A 17,912-nucleotide genomic window follows, 5' to 3' on the forward strand; every position below is an offset into this window, starting at 1 on the left:
CCCCTCATCAGTGTGGAGTAGGAAACTGGCTAGTAGGAGCAATGCCTAGTGAAAGGCTATGAACATAAGGATGAGTGACCTCATGGAGATCAACATCCAACACTGCGGAGACACCATCACATGTTTCTCAACGCAGTGATCTAGAGCAATGCCCCCATCCCTTATGGGAAATATGCAAAAGCATGTAAATCAACAGCCGCGGAGACACCATCACATGTTTCTCAACGCAAGCAATGACTAGCCAGGTCTTTCCCCGGGAAGGAACAACCACGGGAAGGGCAGTCTCCAATGAAGGAAACCACCTATGCCAAAACATGGTATCCATCCACAGACAGCTGTTTCGGGGTATTGCCCCTCATCAGTGTGGAGTAGGAAACTGGCTAGTAGGAGCAATGCCTAGTGAAAGGCTATGAACATAAGGATGAGTGACCTCATGGAGATCAACATCCAACACTGCGGAGACACCATCACATGTTTCTCAACGCAGTGATCTAGAGCAATGCCCCCATCCCTTATGGGAAATATGCAAAAGCATGTAAATCAACAGCCGCGGAGACACCATCACATGTTTCTCAACGCAAGCAATGACTAGCCAGGTCTTTCCCCGGGAAGGAACAACCACGGGAAGGGCAGTCTCCAATGAAGGAAACCACCTATGCCAAAACATGGTATCCATCCACATGGATACCATGTTTTGGCATAGGTGGTTTCCTTCATTGGAGACTGCCCTTCCCGTGGTTGTTCCTTCCCGGGGAAAGACCTGGCTAGTCATTGCTTGCGTTGAGAAACATGTGATGGTGTCTCCGCGGCTGTTGATTTACATGCTTTTGCATATTTCCCATAAGGGATGGGGGCATTGCTCTAGATCACTGCGTTGAGAAACATGTGATGGTGTCTCCGCAGTGTTGGATGTTGATCTCCATGAGGTCACTCATCCTTATGTTCATAGCCTTTCACTAGGCATTGCTCCTACTAGCCAGTTTCCTACTCCACACTGATGAGGGGCAATACCCCGAAACAGCTGTCTGTGGATGGATACCATGTTTTGGCATAGGTGGTTTCCTTCATTGGAGACTGCCCTTCCCGTGGTTGTTCCTTCCCGGGGAAAGACCTGGCTAGTCATTGCTTGCGTTGAGAAACATGTGATGGTGTCTCCGCGGCTGTTGATTTACATGCTTTTGCATATTTCCCATAAGGGATGGGGGCATTGCTCTAGATCACTGCGTTGAGAAACATGTGATGGTGTCTCCGCAGTGTTGGATGTTGATCTCCATGAGGTCACTCATCCTTATGTTCATAGCCTTTCACTAGGCATTGCTCCTACTAGCCAGTTTCCTACTCCACACTGATGAGGGGCAATACCCCGAAACAGCTGTCTGTGGATGGATACCATGTTTTGGCATAGGTGGTTTCCTTCATTGGAGACTGCCCTTCCCGTGGTTGTTCCTTCCCGGGGAAAGACCTGGCTAGTCATTGCTTGCGTTGAGAAACATGTGATGGTGTCTCCGCGGCTGTTGATTTACATGCTTTTGCATATTTCCCATAAGGGATGGGGGCATTGCTCTAGATCACTGCGTTGAGAAACATGTGATGGTGTCTCCGCAGTGTTGGATGTTGATCTCCATGAGGTCACTCATCCTTATGTTCATAGCCTTTCACTAGGCATTGCTCCTACTAGCCAGTTTCCTACTCCACACTGATGAGGGGCAATACCCCGAAACAGCTGTCTGTGGATGGATACCATGTTTTGGCATAGGTGGTTTCCTTCATTGGAGACTGCCCTTCCCGTGGTTGTTCCTTCCCGGGGAAAGACCTGGCTAGTCATTGCTTGCGTTGAGAAACATGTGATGGTGTCTCCGCGGCTGTTGATTTACATGCTTTTGCATATTTCCCATAAGGGATGGGGGCATTGCTCTAGATCACTGCGTTGAGAAACATGTGATGGTGTCTCCGCAGTGTTGGATGTTGATCTCCATGAGGTCACTCATCCTTATGTTCATAGCCTTTCACTAGGCATTGCTCCTACTAGCCAGTTTCCTACTCCACACTGATGAGGGGCAATACCCCGAAACAGCTGTCTGTGGATGGATACCATGTTTTGGCATAGGTGGTTTCCTTCATTGGAGACTGCCCTTCCCGTGGTTGTTCCTTCCCGGGGAAAGACCTGGCTAGTCATTGCTTGCGTTGAGAAACATGTGATGGTGTCTCCGCGGCTGTTGATTTACATGCTTTTGCATATTTCCCATAAGGGATGGGGGCATTGCTCTAGATCACTGCGTTGAGAAACATGTGATGGTGTCTCCGCAGTGTTGGATGTTGATCTCCATGAGGTCACTCATCCTTATGTTCATAGCCTTTCACTAGGCATTGCTCCTACTAGCCAGTTTCCTACTCCACACTGATGAGGGGCAATACCCCGAAACAGCTGTCTGTGGATGGATACCATGTTTTGGCATAGGTGGTTTCCTTCATTGGAGACTGCCCTTCCCGTGGTTGTTCCTTCCCGGGGAAAGACCTGGCTAGTCATTGCTTGCGTTGAGAAACATGTGATGGTGTCTCCGCGGCTGTTGATTTACATGCTTTTGCATATTTCCCATAAGGGATGGGGGCATTGCTCTAGATCACTGCGTTGAGAAACATGTGATGGTGTCTCCGCAGTGTTGGATGTTGATCTCCATGAGGTCACTCATCCTTATGTTCATAGCCTTTCACTAGGCATTGCTCCTACTAGCCAGTTTCCTACTCCACACTGATGAGGGGCAATACCCCGAAACAGCTGTCTGTGGATGGATACCATGTTTTGGCATAGGTGGTTTCCTTCATTGGAGACTGCCCTTCCCGTGGTTGTTCCTTCCCGGGGAAAGACCTGGCTAGTCATTGCTTGCGTTGAGAAACATGTGATGGTGTCTCCGCGGCTGTTGATTTACATGCTTTTGCATATTTCCCATAAGGGATGGGGGCATTGCTCTAGATCACTGCGTTGAGAAACATGTGATGGTGTCTCCGCAGTGTTGGATGTTGATCTCCATGAGGTCACTCATCCTTATGTTCATAGCCATATCCAGAAATGGCCCCGGCGTAGTAGGATATATTGGGATTCTTCAGCCCTGGCCCCGCAGCACAGATGTTAGCGGATCATGTCTGTGCGCATATATAGAAGCAGAATCTGCTGTGTAGGAAAACGATGGCTTTCCTGCAATACCAGATACTGCCATTGCACAGGAGTGGCACCAATTCTGGAAATAAAAAGCAGAAGCTCATAACGCAGTACTTACCGTTCACGATGTCGTATTTCTGTGCCAACAAGGCTGCTTGGAGGCGCCTTCCGCTGCCTGGTGGTCCGTACAGCAGTATACGTGGCGTGTAAGGGGCCAGAGACCGCGGCTTGCTCAATACAAATGTAAGGACTGTGGATGGAAACACAAGCTTGTTAGTAAATCTCCTGGTGGCTGACAGCATGCTGGGGGTTGTAGTTTCTTAACAGCTGGGGTGCAGCAGGCCGCTGGACAATGCAAAGGGCTGCAATGCCAGATACAACTATGGATAAAGGTGCTGCTGTTTCCACCTAAGATTGCTAAAGGTAACTTGGATCAAACTCCCCCATCGTATCCCACCACCGCCGCCTGTTTTTTCCTAATGTCCTCGGATCGGGTGCAGACAGTAAGTGCTGCTTACAAATGGGGCTAATTTTCGGTAAATAACTGTAAGTTAATTAGGAGTAATAATCCCCCAGATGATCTGCTCAACTAATTAACTAGAATAAAGAAAGACTGTGAAGCTCGCGATGCCCCAGGAAACATCTACTGAGGATTTCCTAGAAGACGCATCCGCCTTTTTTTTTTTTTTTCCTGCTTTCCCCATCCCTAATTTATTTGCCTCCATTATTAATTAATAGTAATTAATATTCAGGCGCCCACATCTTTATTTACTGATTTCTCCATGAATTCTTAATGAAAGCTGATATCAACTTTTAGATGTAATTAAGCAATTTGGAAATTAATTAAGAAGGGGCGCGGCCTCCATATTCATTCTTGGAGCTAGGGGGAGGCGCTGTGTTCGACACAAGTTTATGGTGAGGGGTCAAGAAAGATCGAAGGATGCAATTAAGAGTGCAAGATGGTGGTGCGAGATGACAACTAGGACCTCTGGCCTCAGATGTTCTTACCAAGTCCTCTGCGGCTAACGTCTAACAGGGCTGCTGCCAGCAGGGGGCGCAGCATGACATGGCAGCAGTGGTTGTGCAATCATCCAGTATGGCTGCTGCAGCACGGCCCTATAGAGCCGACCTTTCCATCCAGCGCTAATCGGGTGGATACCAAGTAGTAATGCATCCAAGACTAAAGTATATATTGCCAGCCTAAACTTTAAAAGGATTTTCTTATGATCCTATGTGCAGGGATGCACCGCTCCTCTGCATCACAGCGGTAGTGTGCTCCTGATGATTGACAGCTTACACCAGTCACATTCCTGAGCCCCTGGCTTGACTCTGCAGCACAGGGGCACTTCAGAGCAGCACGGCAGGATTATTATTATTATTTATTATTATAGCGCCATTTATTCCATGGCGCTTTACATGTGAGGAGTGTACATAAAAACGAGTAAAGTAATCTTAAACAATTCAAGTCACGACGGGAACAGGAGGAGACAGGACCCTGCCCGTGAGGGCTCACAATCTACAAGGGATGGGTGAGGACACAATAGGTGAGGGTAGAGCTGGTCGTGCAGTGGCTTGTTCGATCGGTGGTTACTGCAGATTGTAGGCTTGTCGGAAGAGGTAGGTCTTCAGGTTCTTTTTTAAGGTTTCGATGATAGGCGAGACTATGATATGTTGTGGTAGAGAGTCCCAGAGTAGAGGTGATGCGCGGGAGAAATCTTGTATGTGTGATTGTGGGAAGAGGAGATAAGAGGGGAGTAGAGAAGGAGATCTTGTGAGGATCGGAGGTTGCATGCAGGTAAGTACCTGGAGACTAGGTCACAGATGAATGGAGGACACAGCTTGTGGATGTCTTTGTATGTCATGGTTAGGGTTTTGAACTGGAGTCTTTGGGTAAGGGAGCCAGTGCAGGGATTGACAGAGGGGAGAGGCCAGGGAATAGCGGGGGGACAGGTCGATTAGTCGAGCAGCAGAGTTTAGAATAGATTGGAGGGGTGCGAGAGTGTTAGAGGGGAGGCCACAGAGCAGGAGGTTGCAGTAGTCAAGGCGGGAGATGATGAGGGCATGAACTAGGTGTTTTGCAGATTCTTAGTTGAGGAATGTACGGATCTGTGAAATGTTTTTGAGTTGAAGTCGGCAGGAAGTGGAAAGGGCTTGGATATGTGGTTTGAAAGAGAAATCAGTGTCAAGGATTACCCCGAGGCAGCGAGCTTGTGGGATCGGGGACAGTGGGCAGCCATTTACTTTAATGGATAGGTCCCTTGGTGGGTTTGAGTGAGATGGGGAAACATGATGAATTCTGTTTTGTCCGTGTTAAATTTTAGAATTCTAGCGGAGAGGAAGGATGAAATAGCAGACAGACATTAAGGGATTCTGGTTAGTAGGGAGGTGATATCTGGTCCAGAGATGTAGATCTGTGTGTCATCAGCATAGAGGTGATACTGAAAGCCGTGAGATTCTATGAGCTGTCTGAGGCCAAAGGTGTAAATGGAGAAGAGCAGGGGCCCTAGGACTGAACCTTGCGGGACTCCGACAGATAGGGGGCGAGGTGAGGAGGTGATCTGCGAGTAGGAAACGCTAAATGTCCGGTCTGTTAGGTATGACGAGATCAAAGACAGGGCCAAGTCTGTGATCCCAAGAGATGAGAGGGTCTGTACTAATAGTGAGTGGTCCACGGTGTCAAAGTCAGAGGACAGGTCCAGGAGGAGGAAGACAGAGTAGTGTCGCTCAGCCTTGGCAGTAATAGGTCATTGGTGACTTTAGTTAGGGCAGTTACAGTGGAGTGGTGCGGCCGGAGGTCAGATTGTAAGCGGTTGAAGAGAAAGCAAGAAGAGAGGTGGGCGGAAAGTTCAAAATGGACGCGTTGTTCCAGTAGTTTTGAGGCATAGGGAAGAAGTGATATGGGGCGATAGCTAAATACAAAGGATAGGTCATGAGAGGGCTTTTTGAGGATAAGAGTGATTGAGAGGCATGTTTAAAGCTTGAGAGGAAACCACCAGAGATGGGCTAGGGTTGGGATGAAGACTGTGGTGAGGTTTGGGATGAAGTGGGATGGAATCAGGTCAAGTGCACAGGTGGTGAGATGTGATCTTGAGAGTAGAGTGGAGAGTCGATCTTCTGTAATGGTGGAGAAATTGGTTTTGGAGGAAAAGGGCTGGGCAGTTAGAAGGAAGGGCTCTGGGGGTTGTCGACCAAAACTGTCTCTGATGTTATCAATCTTCTGCTTGAAAAATGAGGCAAAGTCTTCAGCTGAGATGAGTGGAGAGGGAGGAGTTCTGGGGGATGGAGGAGAGAATTGAAGTTGTTGAATAGCTGTTTAGGGTTGTGAGACAGGGAGGATATGAGACATGAGAAGTAGGTTTGTTTTACTGCAGCAAGTATGGCCTTGAAAGTAGTGAGGGACTGTTTGAATCCAATGAAGTGCTCATTGAAGTGGAATCTTTTCCATCTTCGCTCAGCAACCCTGGAAGCCTGCCTCAGTTCTTTGGTCAGGCAGGTTGGCCAGGGCTGTCTGTTGATTATGCGAGCTTCGGTATGAGTGAGAGGGGCAGCCGATTCCAGAGCTGCAGCTATTGTGGTGTTATATAGAGCGGTGGGATCAAAAGCAAAGCGTTTACTCCTTGCCTAGAATACTGGCCACTGCTGATTGACTGCAGAGGTGGCAAGTAACCTAGGTAATGAGACAAAAATGTGTGTCAAAAAATGATGTTAAAAATCCGGAAATATTTTTAATAAGAGGCAAATTGCAAAGTTGTTTGTTTTTTGATCATGAGAAAACCCCTTTAATGTTCCCACAGGGCCCTATTTTCCAGTTGGTGTCCTTTTAGGCTTATTCTGACCTGAAGATAGCCATATAACACTTATTTAAAGGGGGTGTCCCCTTTCATTAAATCCTACTCCCTGGGACCAGTGTGTTATAGTAAAAAAAACAAACAAACAAAAAACACATTTTACTCTCTCTCCCCGGGTCCAGCGCTAACACTCTGCCACTGCTCCCAGTTCCTGATATTGGCTATGGTGCTGATGACATGTTGACATCAGCTATGTAGACAGTTCTAGATATCAGGAGCAGGAGTGGAGAATCAGCACTGGACCAGGGGAGGGTGAATTAAAACAGTTTGTTTTTTATAACTAGGATTTTATAAAAAGGGGCATCTGCTTAATACTGCATAGGAAAGCACAGCAGACTGCACTTTCCTACACAGAGGATCACCACATGAAATGTATACAGGTTTTAATGCAGTGGGTGCCTGTGGTGGTCAGATATCGTTGCCACTGTCGGGCATACACCCCTAATGTAGACGCTTGGCAATGGCAGTAAAGGCAGTGCACAGCACTTACCCTGTGAGAAGACGTCCATGCACGGCTGATCGGCATTGATCTTCTTGTATATTTTAGGGAACGCTCGCAGAATTCCCTGGATGTTGCGCTGATATTCCAGCAGCCTCTTTCCAGTCTCATATTCCGAGATCCCTGCCGGCTCCATCAAATTTTTTTGCACTTCGGGGGCTTCGGGCCAATCAAACGTGGTGTGGTAGATCTCTGCAAAAAGATAAAAGCGGACATAGATGGGTCAGACTGCATTTCATTCACTGACAGATATCGCTTGTACCTTATGGATTGTAATATAATCAGCGCCTCTGCCTATTCTTATAGACTCCCCTGATAAGCAACCTAAGGTTTCCAAAGGGGGAATAGTCAATCCAAAGACATTAAGCTCTGGAGGGTGAAGTGGGCCCTTCTCTCATTGTGCCCCGTATAGTCAGAATGCCACACAGCACAGGACATGATGAGACTTGTAGTCCGATCTGTTGCAGATTCTTTTCTGCAAACTTGCAGATGTATATTGTCAATATTTAAAATATCTAGAAACCATGGTGTCTACCTCCAGTGCTGGGGTCAATCCTCTTCCCCATATTCCTCTCGATCAGGACAATATCTGGAGCATCCAAGACCACTGCAGAGAAGGACAGATGAGACGCATGGATTAGAAGCCCATAGACAAAGAATCTGATAGGGGTGCCCACTTCAGACAGTCCTTTATGGATAAAAGGGTTCTCAAATATGAGCTGATCTCAGGGGTCAGAAAAGGTGAATCCCGCAGCAAGAGATTTTTTTTCTTGCAGCACATCCCAGGGCTGTGAGAGAGGGATATTTTTTTTGTCTGATCCAACCCCCTAAAATGAGAAAGTCTCACTTTGGGGTCGTTACATTGACGATGTGTTATTCTTATGGCAGGGATCGACTGAAGAACTGCAGACATTTATGCACACTCTAAATGTCAATAAGATGAACATCAAACTCACCTGTAAATCAGGAAGATCAGATTTGGATTTTTTGGATATTCTTCTAAATGTATATGAATTAGGATGCATTCAAACAGATGTATATAGAAAACCAAACGCTCTGAACGCTTTATGACATGCAAAAAACATATGGGTCAGTTCCTGCGAATTAGGAGAATCTGCTCTAGGGTCATGAACTTTGAATGGCAATCTAACAACTTAAGAGAACGATTCTCAAATAGAGGACATAATAAAGTTAAATTTGTCGGAGAGCCAAATTTTCCAGATCTGATCTATTACATCAACCATACAGTAAAACTGATTCCAAAACAGTGAGATTTAGATCATTGTGTAACTCAAGAAATAAAGATATGAGGAAAGCTCTAAAGAATCATTGGGACATCTTAAATGGATCATACACTTACAAAATACTTTCCAAAAAATCAATCAATTACATATCAACAGTCAAGAAATCTTAAGGACATTTTGGTTGAAAACCATTATGATATACAGAAAAAGAACTGGATCTTAGGATCAAAGGGTTCCTGGTGTGCATGTCGCCACTGTGGATCTTGAATTGCCTGCCCTAATATTACATCTTCCAATTCATTCACATATGCATCTAATGCGAAAACCTATAAAATTACATATACTACTTCATGCAATACAATGGGTGCAATAGTGTAATATAATGTGCCAAATGCCCAAGCCATAAAATGTATAGTTGATTAACCACAAAGAACCAGAGAACATGTACTAGACATCGGACCCACTAAGGACACTAATGACATAACAGAACTGAAGGCTCTACCTCGTCACTTTCTATCTTCCATAATTGCGATTTATCTTTATTAAAGGCACTAAGTGGAGGCCCGATGCTATCGCACCGGGAGGGCGGTAGTGTCACGATGGGGGCAGGCTTTGCAGCGTTGAGAATCTCTTCCCCCCATGTGCTCACCCACCTATCCACTCTCTCGTTCCCCATGTGCTGACTTTTAAAGTCTGTGCTCTCTTCTTTGACCTGTCTACTCCATGTGCTATCCCCCTTGTCATGTTTCTGCGGTAACTTGGATAGCCGTCCTTTTCTTTGATGGTATATTCTTGGATTTTGATGTTGGCATTGACCGCGCTGGAAAATACCAGCGCTTGCGCAGTAGCGATTTTATGCTTCACCCACAGTTGGGCAAAGCATACTGCGCAGGCGCCAGGGGCCTGTACACTGCGCAAGCGCAGAAACCAACGGCGTCTGGTATTCACAGACGAAGATTACGTGAAGCAAGCCGAGGAGGTGGGGGGGAACCACTAAGCCACGCCCATCGGACCGGACTGCGGCTATTTGCATGCATCACCAACAAGCTAAAAAAGGTATTTATGCCTCAAAGGTGCAGGGTCGGGGGAGTCAAAAGCCCGAATAGAATCCTTATGGGACGCACAATTTAGTGATATATTTACATGATATCACTAAATATGGGTGACAGATTCCCTTTAATCATTTAGCTTATAGAGTCTGAATCACCCTAATTTATTCAAATGGTAAATATTTAATATTCAATATATTTATGTTAAAATTGTATCAATGTAATTTTGTCATGATATCATAAAATAACTTTTGGTACACCCCATATTATGACTTTAAACTTTTGTCATGTTTTCTCCTCTAAACTGTTTATTAAGTTTTTTGATTCATAAATAAAATTATTATACTGTTTTGAAAATTTTGGGGTTGTATGTCACACAGTTACTAGTAAGTTCAGTAGGAAATCTAGCAATGAGTGGACATGTCAGGTCCTCCACTGGGGGAGCCACTTTTTGTTCGCGCTCCAATGTAGGACTCACCAATATGATCCAGAGACGTCCCGTTGATCTGTAGAAGTAACCCCTGTTCTCTAGTCCGGGGAAATCCTTCCATGACCCAGCCCTGAAAGCAGCAACACAAGAAAGTCAGAGACCAAAGGCAAAACACCGTAATGAAAAATAACGAAGTCAGATGTAGAAACAGATACGCCGCTCTTGAACTAAGTGTGGTATAATACAACAGAGCTGCACTCACTATTCTGCTGGTGCAGTCACTGTGTACATTACTGATCCTGAGATACATCCTGTATACTAACCCCAGAGCTGCACTCACTATTCTGTGCTGGTGCAGTCACTGTGTACATACATTACATTACTTATCCTGTACTGATCCTGAGTTACATCCTGTATTATACCCCAGAGCTGCACTCACTATTCTGCTGGTGCAGTCACTGTGTACATACATTACATTACTGATCCTGTTCTGATCCTGAGTTACATCCTGTATTATACTCCAGAGCTGCACTCACTATTCTGCTGGTGCAGTCACTGTGTACATACATTACATTACTGATCCTGAGTTACATCCTGTATTATATTCCAGAGCTGCACTCACTATTCTGCTGGTACAGTCACTGTGTACATACATTACTGATCCTGTACTGATCCTGAGTTATATCCTGTATTATACCCCAGAGCTGCACTCACTATTCTGCTGGTGCAGTCACTATGTACATACATTACATTACTAATCCTGTACGGATCCTGAGTTACATCTTGTATTATACTCCAGAGCTGCATTCACTATTCTGCTGGTGAAGTCACTGTGTACATACATTACATTACTTATCCTGTACTGATCCTGAGTTACATCCTGTATTATACTCCAGAGCTGCACTCACTATTCTGCTGGTGAAGTCACTGTGTACATAAATTACATTACTTATCCTGTACTGATCCGGAGTTACGTCCTGTATTATACCCCAGAGCCGCACTCACTATTCTGCTGGTGCATTCACTGTGTACTGTACACACATTACTGATCCTGAGTTACATCCTGTATTATACCCCAGAGCTGCACTCGCTATTCTGCTGGTGCAGTCACTGTGTACATACATTACATTACTCATCCTGTACTGATCCTGAGTTACGTCCTGTATTATACCCCAGAGTTGCACTCACTATTCTGCTGGTGCAGTCACTGTGTACATACATTACATTACTGATCCTGTACTGATCCTGAGCTACATCCTGTATTATACCCCAGAGCTGCACTCACTATTCTGCTTGTGAAGTCCTGTACTGATCCTGAGTTACGTCCTGTATTATACCCCAGAGCTGCACTCACTATTCTGCTGGTGCATTCACCGTGTACTGTACACACATTACATTACTGATCCTGTGTACATACATTACATTACTCATCCTGTACTGATCCTGAGTTACATCCTGTATTATACCCCAGAGCTGCACTCACTATTCTGCTGGTGCAGTCACTGTGTACATACATTACATTACTGATCCTGTACTGATCCTGAGTTACATCCTGTATTATACTCCAGAGCTGCACTCACTATTCTGCTGGTGCAGTCACTGTGTACATACATTACATTACTGATCCTGAGTTACACCCTGTATTATACCCCAGAGCTGCACTTACTATTCTGCTGGTGCGGTCACTGTGTACATACATTACTGATCCTGAGTTACATCCTGTATTATACCTCAGAGCTGCACTCACTATTCTGCTGGTGCAGTCACTGTGTACATACATTACTGATCCTGAGTTACATCCTGTATTATACCTCAGAGCTGCACTCACTATTCTGCTGGTGCAGTCACTGTGTACATACATTACTTATGCTTCACAACTATGTTGATTGTCCGCCAGCTTGCTGACTTTTTCCAGACTGTAACTCAGGATCTGATTACATCAGACATGCTAAAAGTTGTGATTTCCTTCCCTTCACCAGTAGAAAGCCGTGGGGGGAATAAAACGAAAGCGAGCGATGAATACTTACAGAGAAAGACGAAGTTAAACTTTTCCAGTTAGAAGAAAAAAAAAAATCCCCCCACCTCCGCACATCTCCACTATTCTCCGAGCCACGAGGTGTTTGTACTACAACAATTATGGAGAAACCTCTCTGCAATTTGCTTTCAGGAATCACAACCTGAGGCTTCATGCATATTAAACGGCACGGTGATGGCGGTGGTTGCCGGTGATTATTTTGTGTATATTTTAGATATTTCCTGGGGTCTGGGGGTGCGCACGGTCGTAAATAAAGAGGAAAAAAATCAATCAATCCTTTAATTAGAATATATTATGTGGTGTGTTGACACATCACAGCGCAGCGTCTCCTCCACCGCCGCGCTTTGTTCACTACAGGTTAATTGATATTCTGATGTGCTTCGTTCCTCTTGCTGGCGCTGGCTCCAGACCCCCAGTGGTTTGGTTCTGTTTCATCCCACATCAAAAAACCGTATGCTGGGGGCGCCCTCAACTCCAAGCTGGAGGTCTCAACAGCTGCAGCGAGCCGGCGATCACAGGAGGGACGCGCTGCGAGCAGATGTCACACATAAAATGAAATCCAGCCTTATAAATATATATGTATGGACAGTCGCAGGTTACAGGCGGCTGGGGATCTGCGCCGGAACACTGAAACGCCACAACCTGACTCACAAACAGACTGCCTTATGTGCCGGCGGGAATGAGCGCGGCATAATCTTATGCTGGCAACCGCGCCGCGCTCTCTTCGAAGTCGTCTATCGGACGCAATAACCTCAGGAGGCCGGAATCTTTTTTTTTTTTTATAAAGTTTATAGCATTCCATAGACTTTTCACCATTTTCAAGATCTCTGCAAACGGTCAGTGAATGGCGTTATAATAACATCCCATCCAGAGGTTAAAAACATATCATCATCCCTTCTGGGATAAAGTGCACGAGACGCAGCCTCATAGTTCAAAATGGAGTAGTAATGGCAGAACGATTTTGCCGACTTACCTGCCAGATCCTGCGGCCCACTGATGTTTGCCCGGGCGCTGATTTGCCATAATATCGTATGTCGGCGCACCCGAACCCTGCAATTACAATAGATTACCCCAGACTGTCACTTCCCTGGACGGCCCCATTAATGGTACCTACAGTTCCTACATGTGGAAGATAGGGGACAGTTTATTAAAACCCGAGGGTCCCTTTAAGACTAAAGTGGTTATAAGCAATTTGTCGGCATAGGGCACAGACATCACAGGGTTAATGATGAACATGTAAAGAGTCATGGACAGGAAATATGTATAAAAGCGGAGTTCCCTTTTCAGTAATAAAACTTTTTGGCAAAACTTTTTAAACTGATACTTAGACCTCTCCGGGGGTCACTTAATGGTTACCACTCGCTGTAAGTCATGTCCGATGGTAATGAAGATCCATCAAGTGGTGACAAGGTAATGGCAATAACTCCCATCATCCACCTATAGCCAGGAGCCGTACACCCCAGTGCTCCTTCTCTAGCGATTGGACGGGCATGCGGGGTCTGTATGAGCCCCTGTAGACAGACTAGTCGTCGGATCTGCCAATGGCTGCGATATGTTTCTTGCTTTCGCATGGGGTCATAATACCTGACGGCGGTGGTGGTGCGCACCTCGGTACATTTCGTAGTGATTTAACGCTCGGCAGGCGGTCTCCGCGGACCCCTTGATCAATACAATGCATTCTCCTCCGAGGCTGCGCTTGACATCTTTAAACCTGAGAACGTCATGAAAACGGAAAAGTAATTCTGCCCTTTCTCTGTCAGCACCAGCAACTAAGGCAAAGACAGGGATGTAAAACATGCTCTGGCCCCCCATCAGCCCCATACACCTTCCCTCCAACCATCGGACAGAAATCAGACTTATATGCTGGAAATATGAGTGACGCTTCCCGTGCCCCAATCCGATGAAGAATCGCTGCGGCATAAAGGAAACAGGAAGAAACTGTCAGGAAAAAAAGTGACTAAAGCGACTGAAAATCGGGGGAGGCGTGAGCGGCAGTGAGACCACCATTCATCATACACTGGAGTTACCGTGAGAGCGGCAGAATTAATGTAGAGCTGATGGGGCAGAGTGGTGTCACCTGAGTTTAAAGGAGGACGCCATTCTTATGACATATCTTTAAATGAAACTTAGTGACTTTGTCTGTTTGTGTCTCATCATTTTTAAAATCTCTGCTGCTTGCGGTTAGTGAATGGGTATTGTTTAAACCTTGAAAAACTGTCCAGATGGTATAATTAATACATTATCATGTATATCTGTATACAGGGAGCTCCCCCTACTGGTGACTGCAGAGAGAATATCATGTATCTGTGTATACAGGAAGATCATCCCCCTATTGGTGGCTACAGAGAGGATCTTATCATGTATCTCTGTAAACAGGAAGCTCCCCCTAGTGGTGGCTGCAGAGAGAATCTTATCCTGTATCTCTGTATACAGGGAGCTCCCCCTAGTGGTGGCTGCACACAGAATGTTATCCTGTATCTCTGTATACTGGAAGCTTCCCCTAGTGATGGCTGCAGACAGAAGCTTATCATGTATCTCTGTATACAGGGAGCTCCCACTAATGGTGGCTGCAGACAGAATCTTATCATGTATCTCTGTATTTAGGGAGCTCCCCCTATTGGTGGCTGCAGACAGAATCTTATCATGTATCTCTGTATCCAGGGAGCTCCCCCTAATGGCAGCTGAAGACAGAATCTTATGTATCTCTGTATACAGGGAGCTCCCCCTAGTGGTGGCTGCAGACAGAATCTTATCATGTACCTCTGTATACAGGGACCTCCCTCTAGTGGTGGCTGCAGACAGGATCTTATCATGTATCTCTGTATACAGGAAGCTCCCCCTATTGGTGACTGCAGAGAGAATATCATGTATCTCTGTATACAGGGAGCTCCCCCTAGTGGTGGCTGAAAACAGGAGCTTATCATGTATCTCTGTATAAAGGGAGCTCCTCATAGTGGTGGCCGCAGACAGGAGCTTATCATGTATCTCTGTATACAGGGAGCTCCCCCTAGTGCTGGCCGCAGACAGAAGCTTATCAGGTATATCTGTATACAGGGAGCTCCCCTTAGTGGTGGCTGCAGACAGGATCTTATTATGTATCTCTTTATACAAGGAGCTTCCCCTATTGGTGGCTGCAAACAGGAGATTATCATGTATCTCTGTATACAGGGAGCTCCCCCTAGTGGGGGCTGCAGACAGAAGCTTATCATGTATCTCTGTATACAGAGGGCTCCCCCTATTGGTGGCTGCAGACAGAATCTTCTCATGTGTCTCTGTATACAGGGAGCTTCCCCTAGTGGTGGCTGCAGACAGAACCTTATCATGTGTCTCTGTATACAGGGAGTTCCCCCTAGTGGTGCCTGCAGACAGAATCTTATCATGTACCTCTGTATACAGGGAGCTCCCCCTAGTGGTGGCTACAGACAGGATCTTAATATGTATTTCTGTATACAGGGAGCTCCCCTAATGGTGGCTGCTGACAAAGGGCTTCAAAGATTAGGTGTACGGTGAGTATATACTGTGTATTGGTTTCAACTTTTTTTTCCTTTTACTTTGAGCACAGGTGCTGGTGGATGACTATGCCTATCAGTCACCGCATGCTCCTGCTGTAATCAGTGACAGCAGACGTCAGCTGATGGGAGTAGTAGTCTCTCATTAACCGATGCCAGTGCGGGGTCTGCAGGGTCACGTTGACATCTGACAGCATGATCCTGCAGCTCTCTGACCGACGGTAACGATCCGGTGTTTCTCGTGCTGTCACACAGAGCGTGGGAAAAACCATAGGAAGTCCGTAAAAATGCAAGAAAAAAAAAATCAGCAAATCCGTAAACATTTTTAGAACTGGTGTTTTTGTTGCATATTTGACTCACTCAATTGAAGTTAATGGAGAAAACGTGACAGAAAACGAAAATAAATAAACCAAAAGTGTTCAAACAAAGCCCACACTGAGGTGACACCTTCGAGTCCCTAATTCGTTGCTGAGCTGTACCCTGCCTGGCCGCGGAGGTTGGCACCCTAGGGGGGAACGTTGTGGCGCCCCCGCTCACGATGGCTATCCCTGGGGGCCCTGACAAACCCTACAGCCACTAGTGGTCCCTTCTACCCGATATATAGGGAACCCCTACTTCTAAACAGAGATCAAACCTGCTCTATAGAGGACCCTGTGTCCCAAAGAAAGAGGTTAAAAATAAATTTAGAACACACATGGCATTAGGTGGTCATATTAATGTCCCACAAAAAAGCAGACAGCCATAAGGCAAAACAATGGGATAAAACAATTCAGATAATGCCTAAATCTTGTACAAAAGATTCATAACCAAGAGAGGCACTTATTACATTGACTCAATGCTAAGCCATAGCCCAAAATAGGGCCATCAACAGTATGCCATTGTTAAAAGTATAGGGAACGCAGAGCTGCAACAGCGGTACTTATCTGCGTTTGTCGCCACCTGCCATCCAGTAGTTAATGCCTCAACGCGTTTCGCCTTCTAGGGCTCATCAGGAGGCCTGATGCTGCGATAATTTGTGTCCCATAAAGGTGCAAATAGCTTACCGATATTCAATACTGCTCCACTCTTTAAACCTGCCGCGCAGAGCCTAAGCTCTGCCCACTCACATCCTATGGCATCTCTGAGCGCCACCCATTTACTGTTGCTCCAATCAGCTATCAGATCTCTCATGCAGCGTCATGATGACCAATCATGTGTCCCCACACAGAGGGTTCCCCAGCACTCTCCAATCGTCCGGGCTTAGACTGGTTACCGCATCTGACGTGAATGCAGCGTCGCTGCTGACTCACCAATCACATGTCCTTAGACAAAGAGTCTCACGGCAATCGCCAATCACTGCACCTCAGACATATTGTCAGCTCTGAGATATATCCCCATATACACAGTAAACGCTCCACAAACCAGGCATATATGTCCACATCACTATATTTGACCTACAATCTCATGCCTGACGGTCTCATTAAATATGTTACCTATATTACATTAATAATTAGCGTTTTGCTCGGTATGTAAAATCGCATAATACCCTTCAGCAATGTGAGCAGGCGTCTATATATAACTACCTCATCATATGTAATCACCATATGACCTATGATCCCATACTTGGCAGCCTGGTTACAATGTGGTAACTGTATTACACTCATACTTCGCGCAGAGCTAGACACACATAAATCGCATCATAACCTTTAACAATGTGAACAGGCGTCGATATGCAACTACCACATCAAATTCAATCCAAGGTATCCGCTCTCCCAAAGTAGTCACTGTGAAACATATGTATATAGATATCTGACTTATTACTCACTCCAGACAATGCATGCGTTGTAAAGATGATCAAATTCATAGATCACTTCAATATTATAAATATGCAACTGCCCTATCAAAGTCATGTAGTGAGGACCTTATTTATATGCAACCGGGGTTAGGATTAAAATTGCTCATAAATCATTTAGGGAGTGGATATATAACTACGGCAGTAAAGAGGGAGATTTTATATATATTCAATATTCCACGACAATGCATAGAGATTCCACTATAACAGGGAACCAACAAAACAAAACCCAGAAGGCCGGTATCCTCAAAGAAGGGAACATATTATTCAATTGTGGCTCATAAGAAACAGGCATATGACAGTTGCTCAT

General features: G+C 45.6%; 1 protein-coding gene across 7 annotated transcripts in view; it reads right to left on the reverse strand.

The window, feature by feature from the left end:
- AK8 (adenylate kinase 8) overlaps positions 1–17,912 on the reverse strand; it is a 111,750-nt gene that overhangs the window by 44,472 nt on the left and 49,366 nt on the right. For all 7 annotated transcript variants that reach the window (XM_073555983.1, XM_073555984.1, XM_073555985.1 and 4 more), the window contains 4 exons: positions 10,276–10,357; positions 8,040–8,111; positions 7,496–7,696; positions 3,276–3,407 (listed from right to left, as the gene is read on the reverse strand). In XM_073555983.1, the coding sequence (XP_073412084.1) occupies positions 3,276–3,407; positions 7,496–7,696; positions 8,040–8,111; positions 10,276–10,357 (487 nt within the window). The remainder of the gene's footprint in view (positions 1–3,275; positions 3,408–7,495; positions 7,697–8,039; positions 8,112–10,275; positions 10,358–17,912) is intronic.

The sequence above is a fragment of the Dendrobates tinctorius genome, unplaced genomic scaffold (assembly GCF_039654945.1).
Source record: "Dendrobates tinctorius isolate UK_male_01 unplaced genomic scaffold, ASM3965494v1 ptg000231l, whole genome shotgun sequence".
NCBI lineage: Eukaryota > Metazoa > Chordata > Amphibia > Anura > Dendrobatidae > Dendrobates > Dendrobates tinctorius.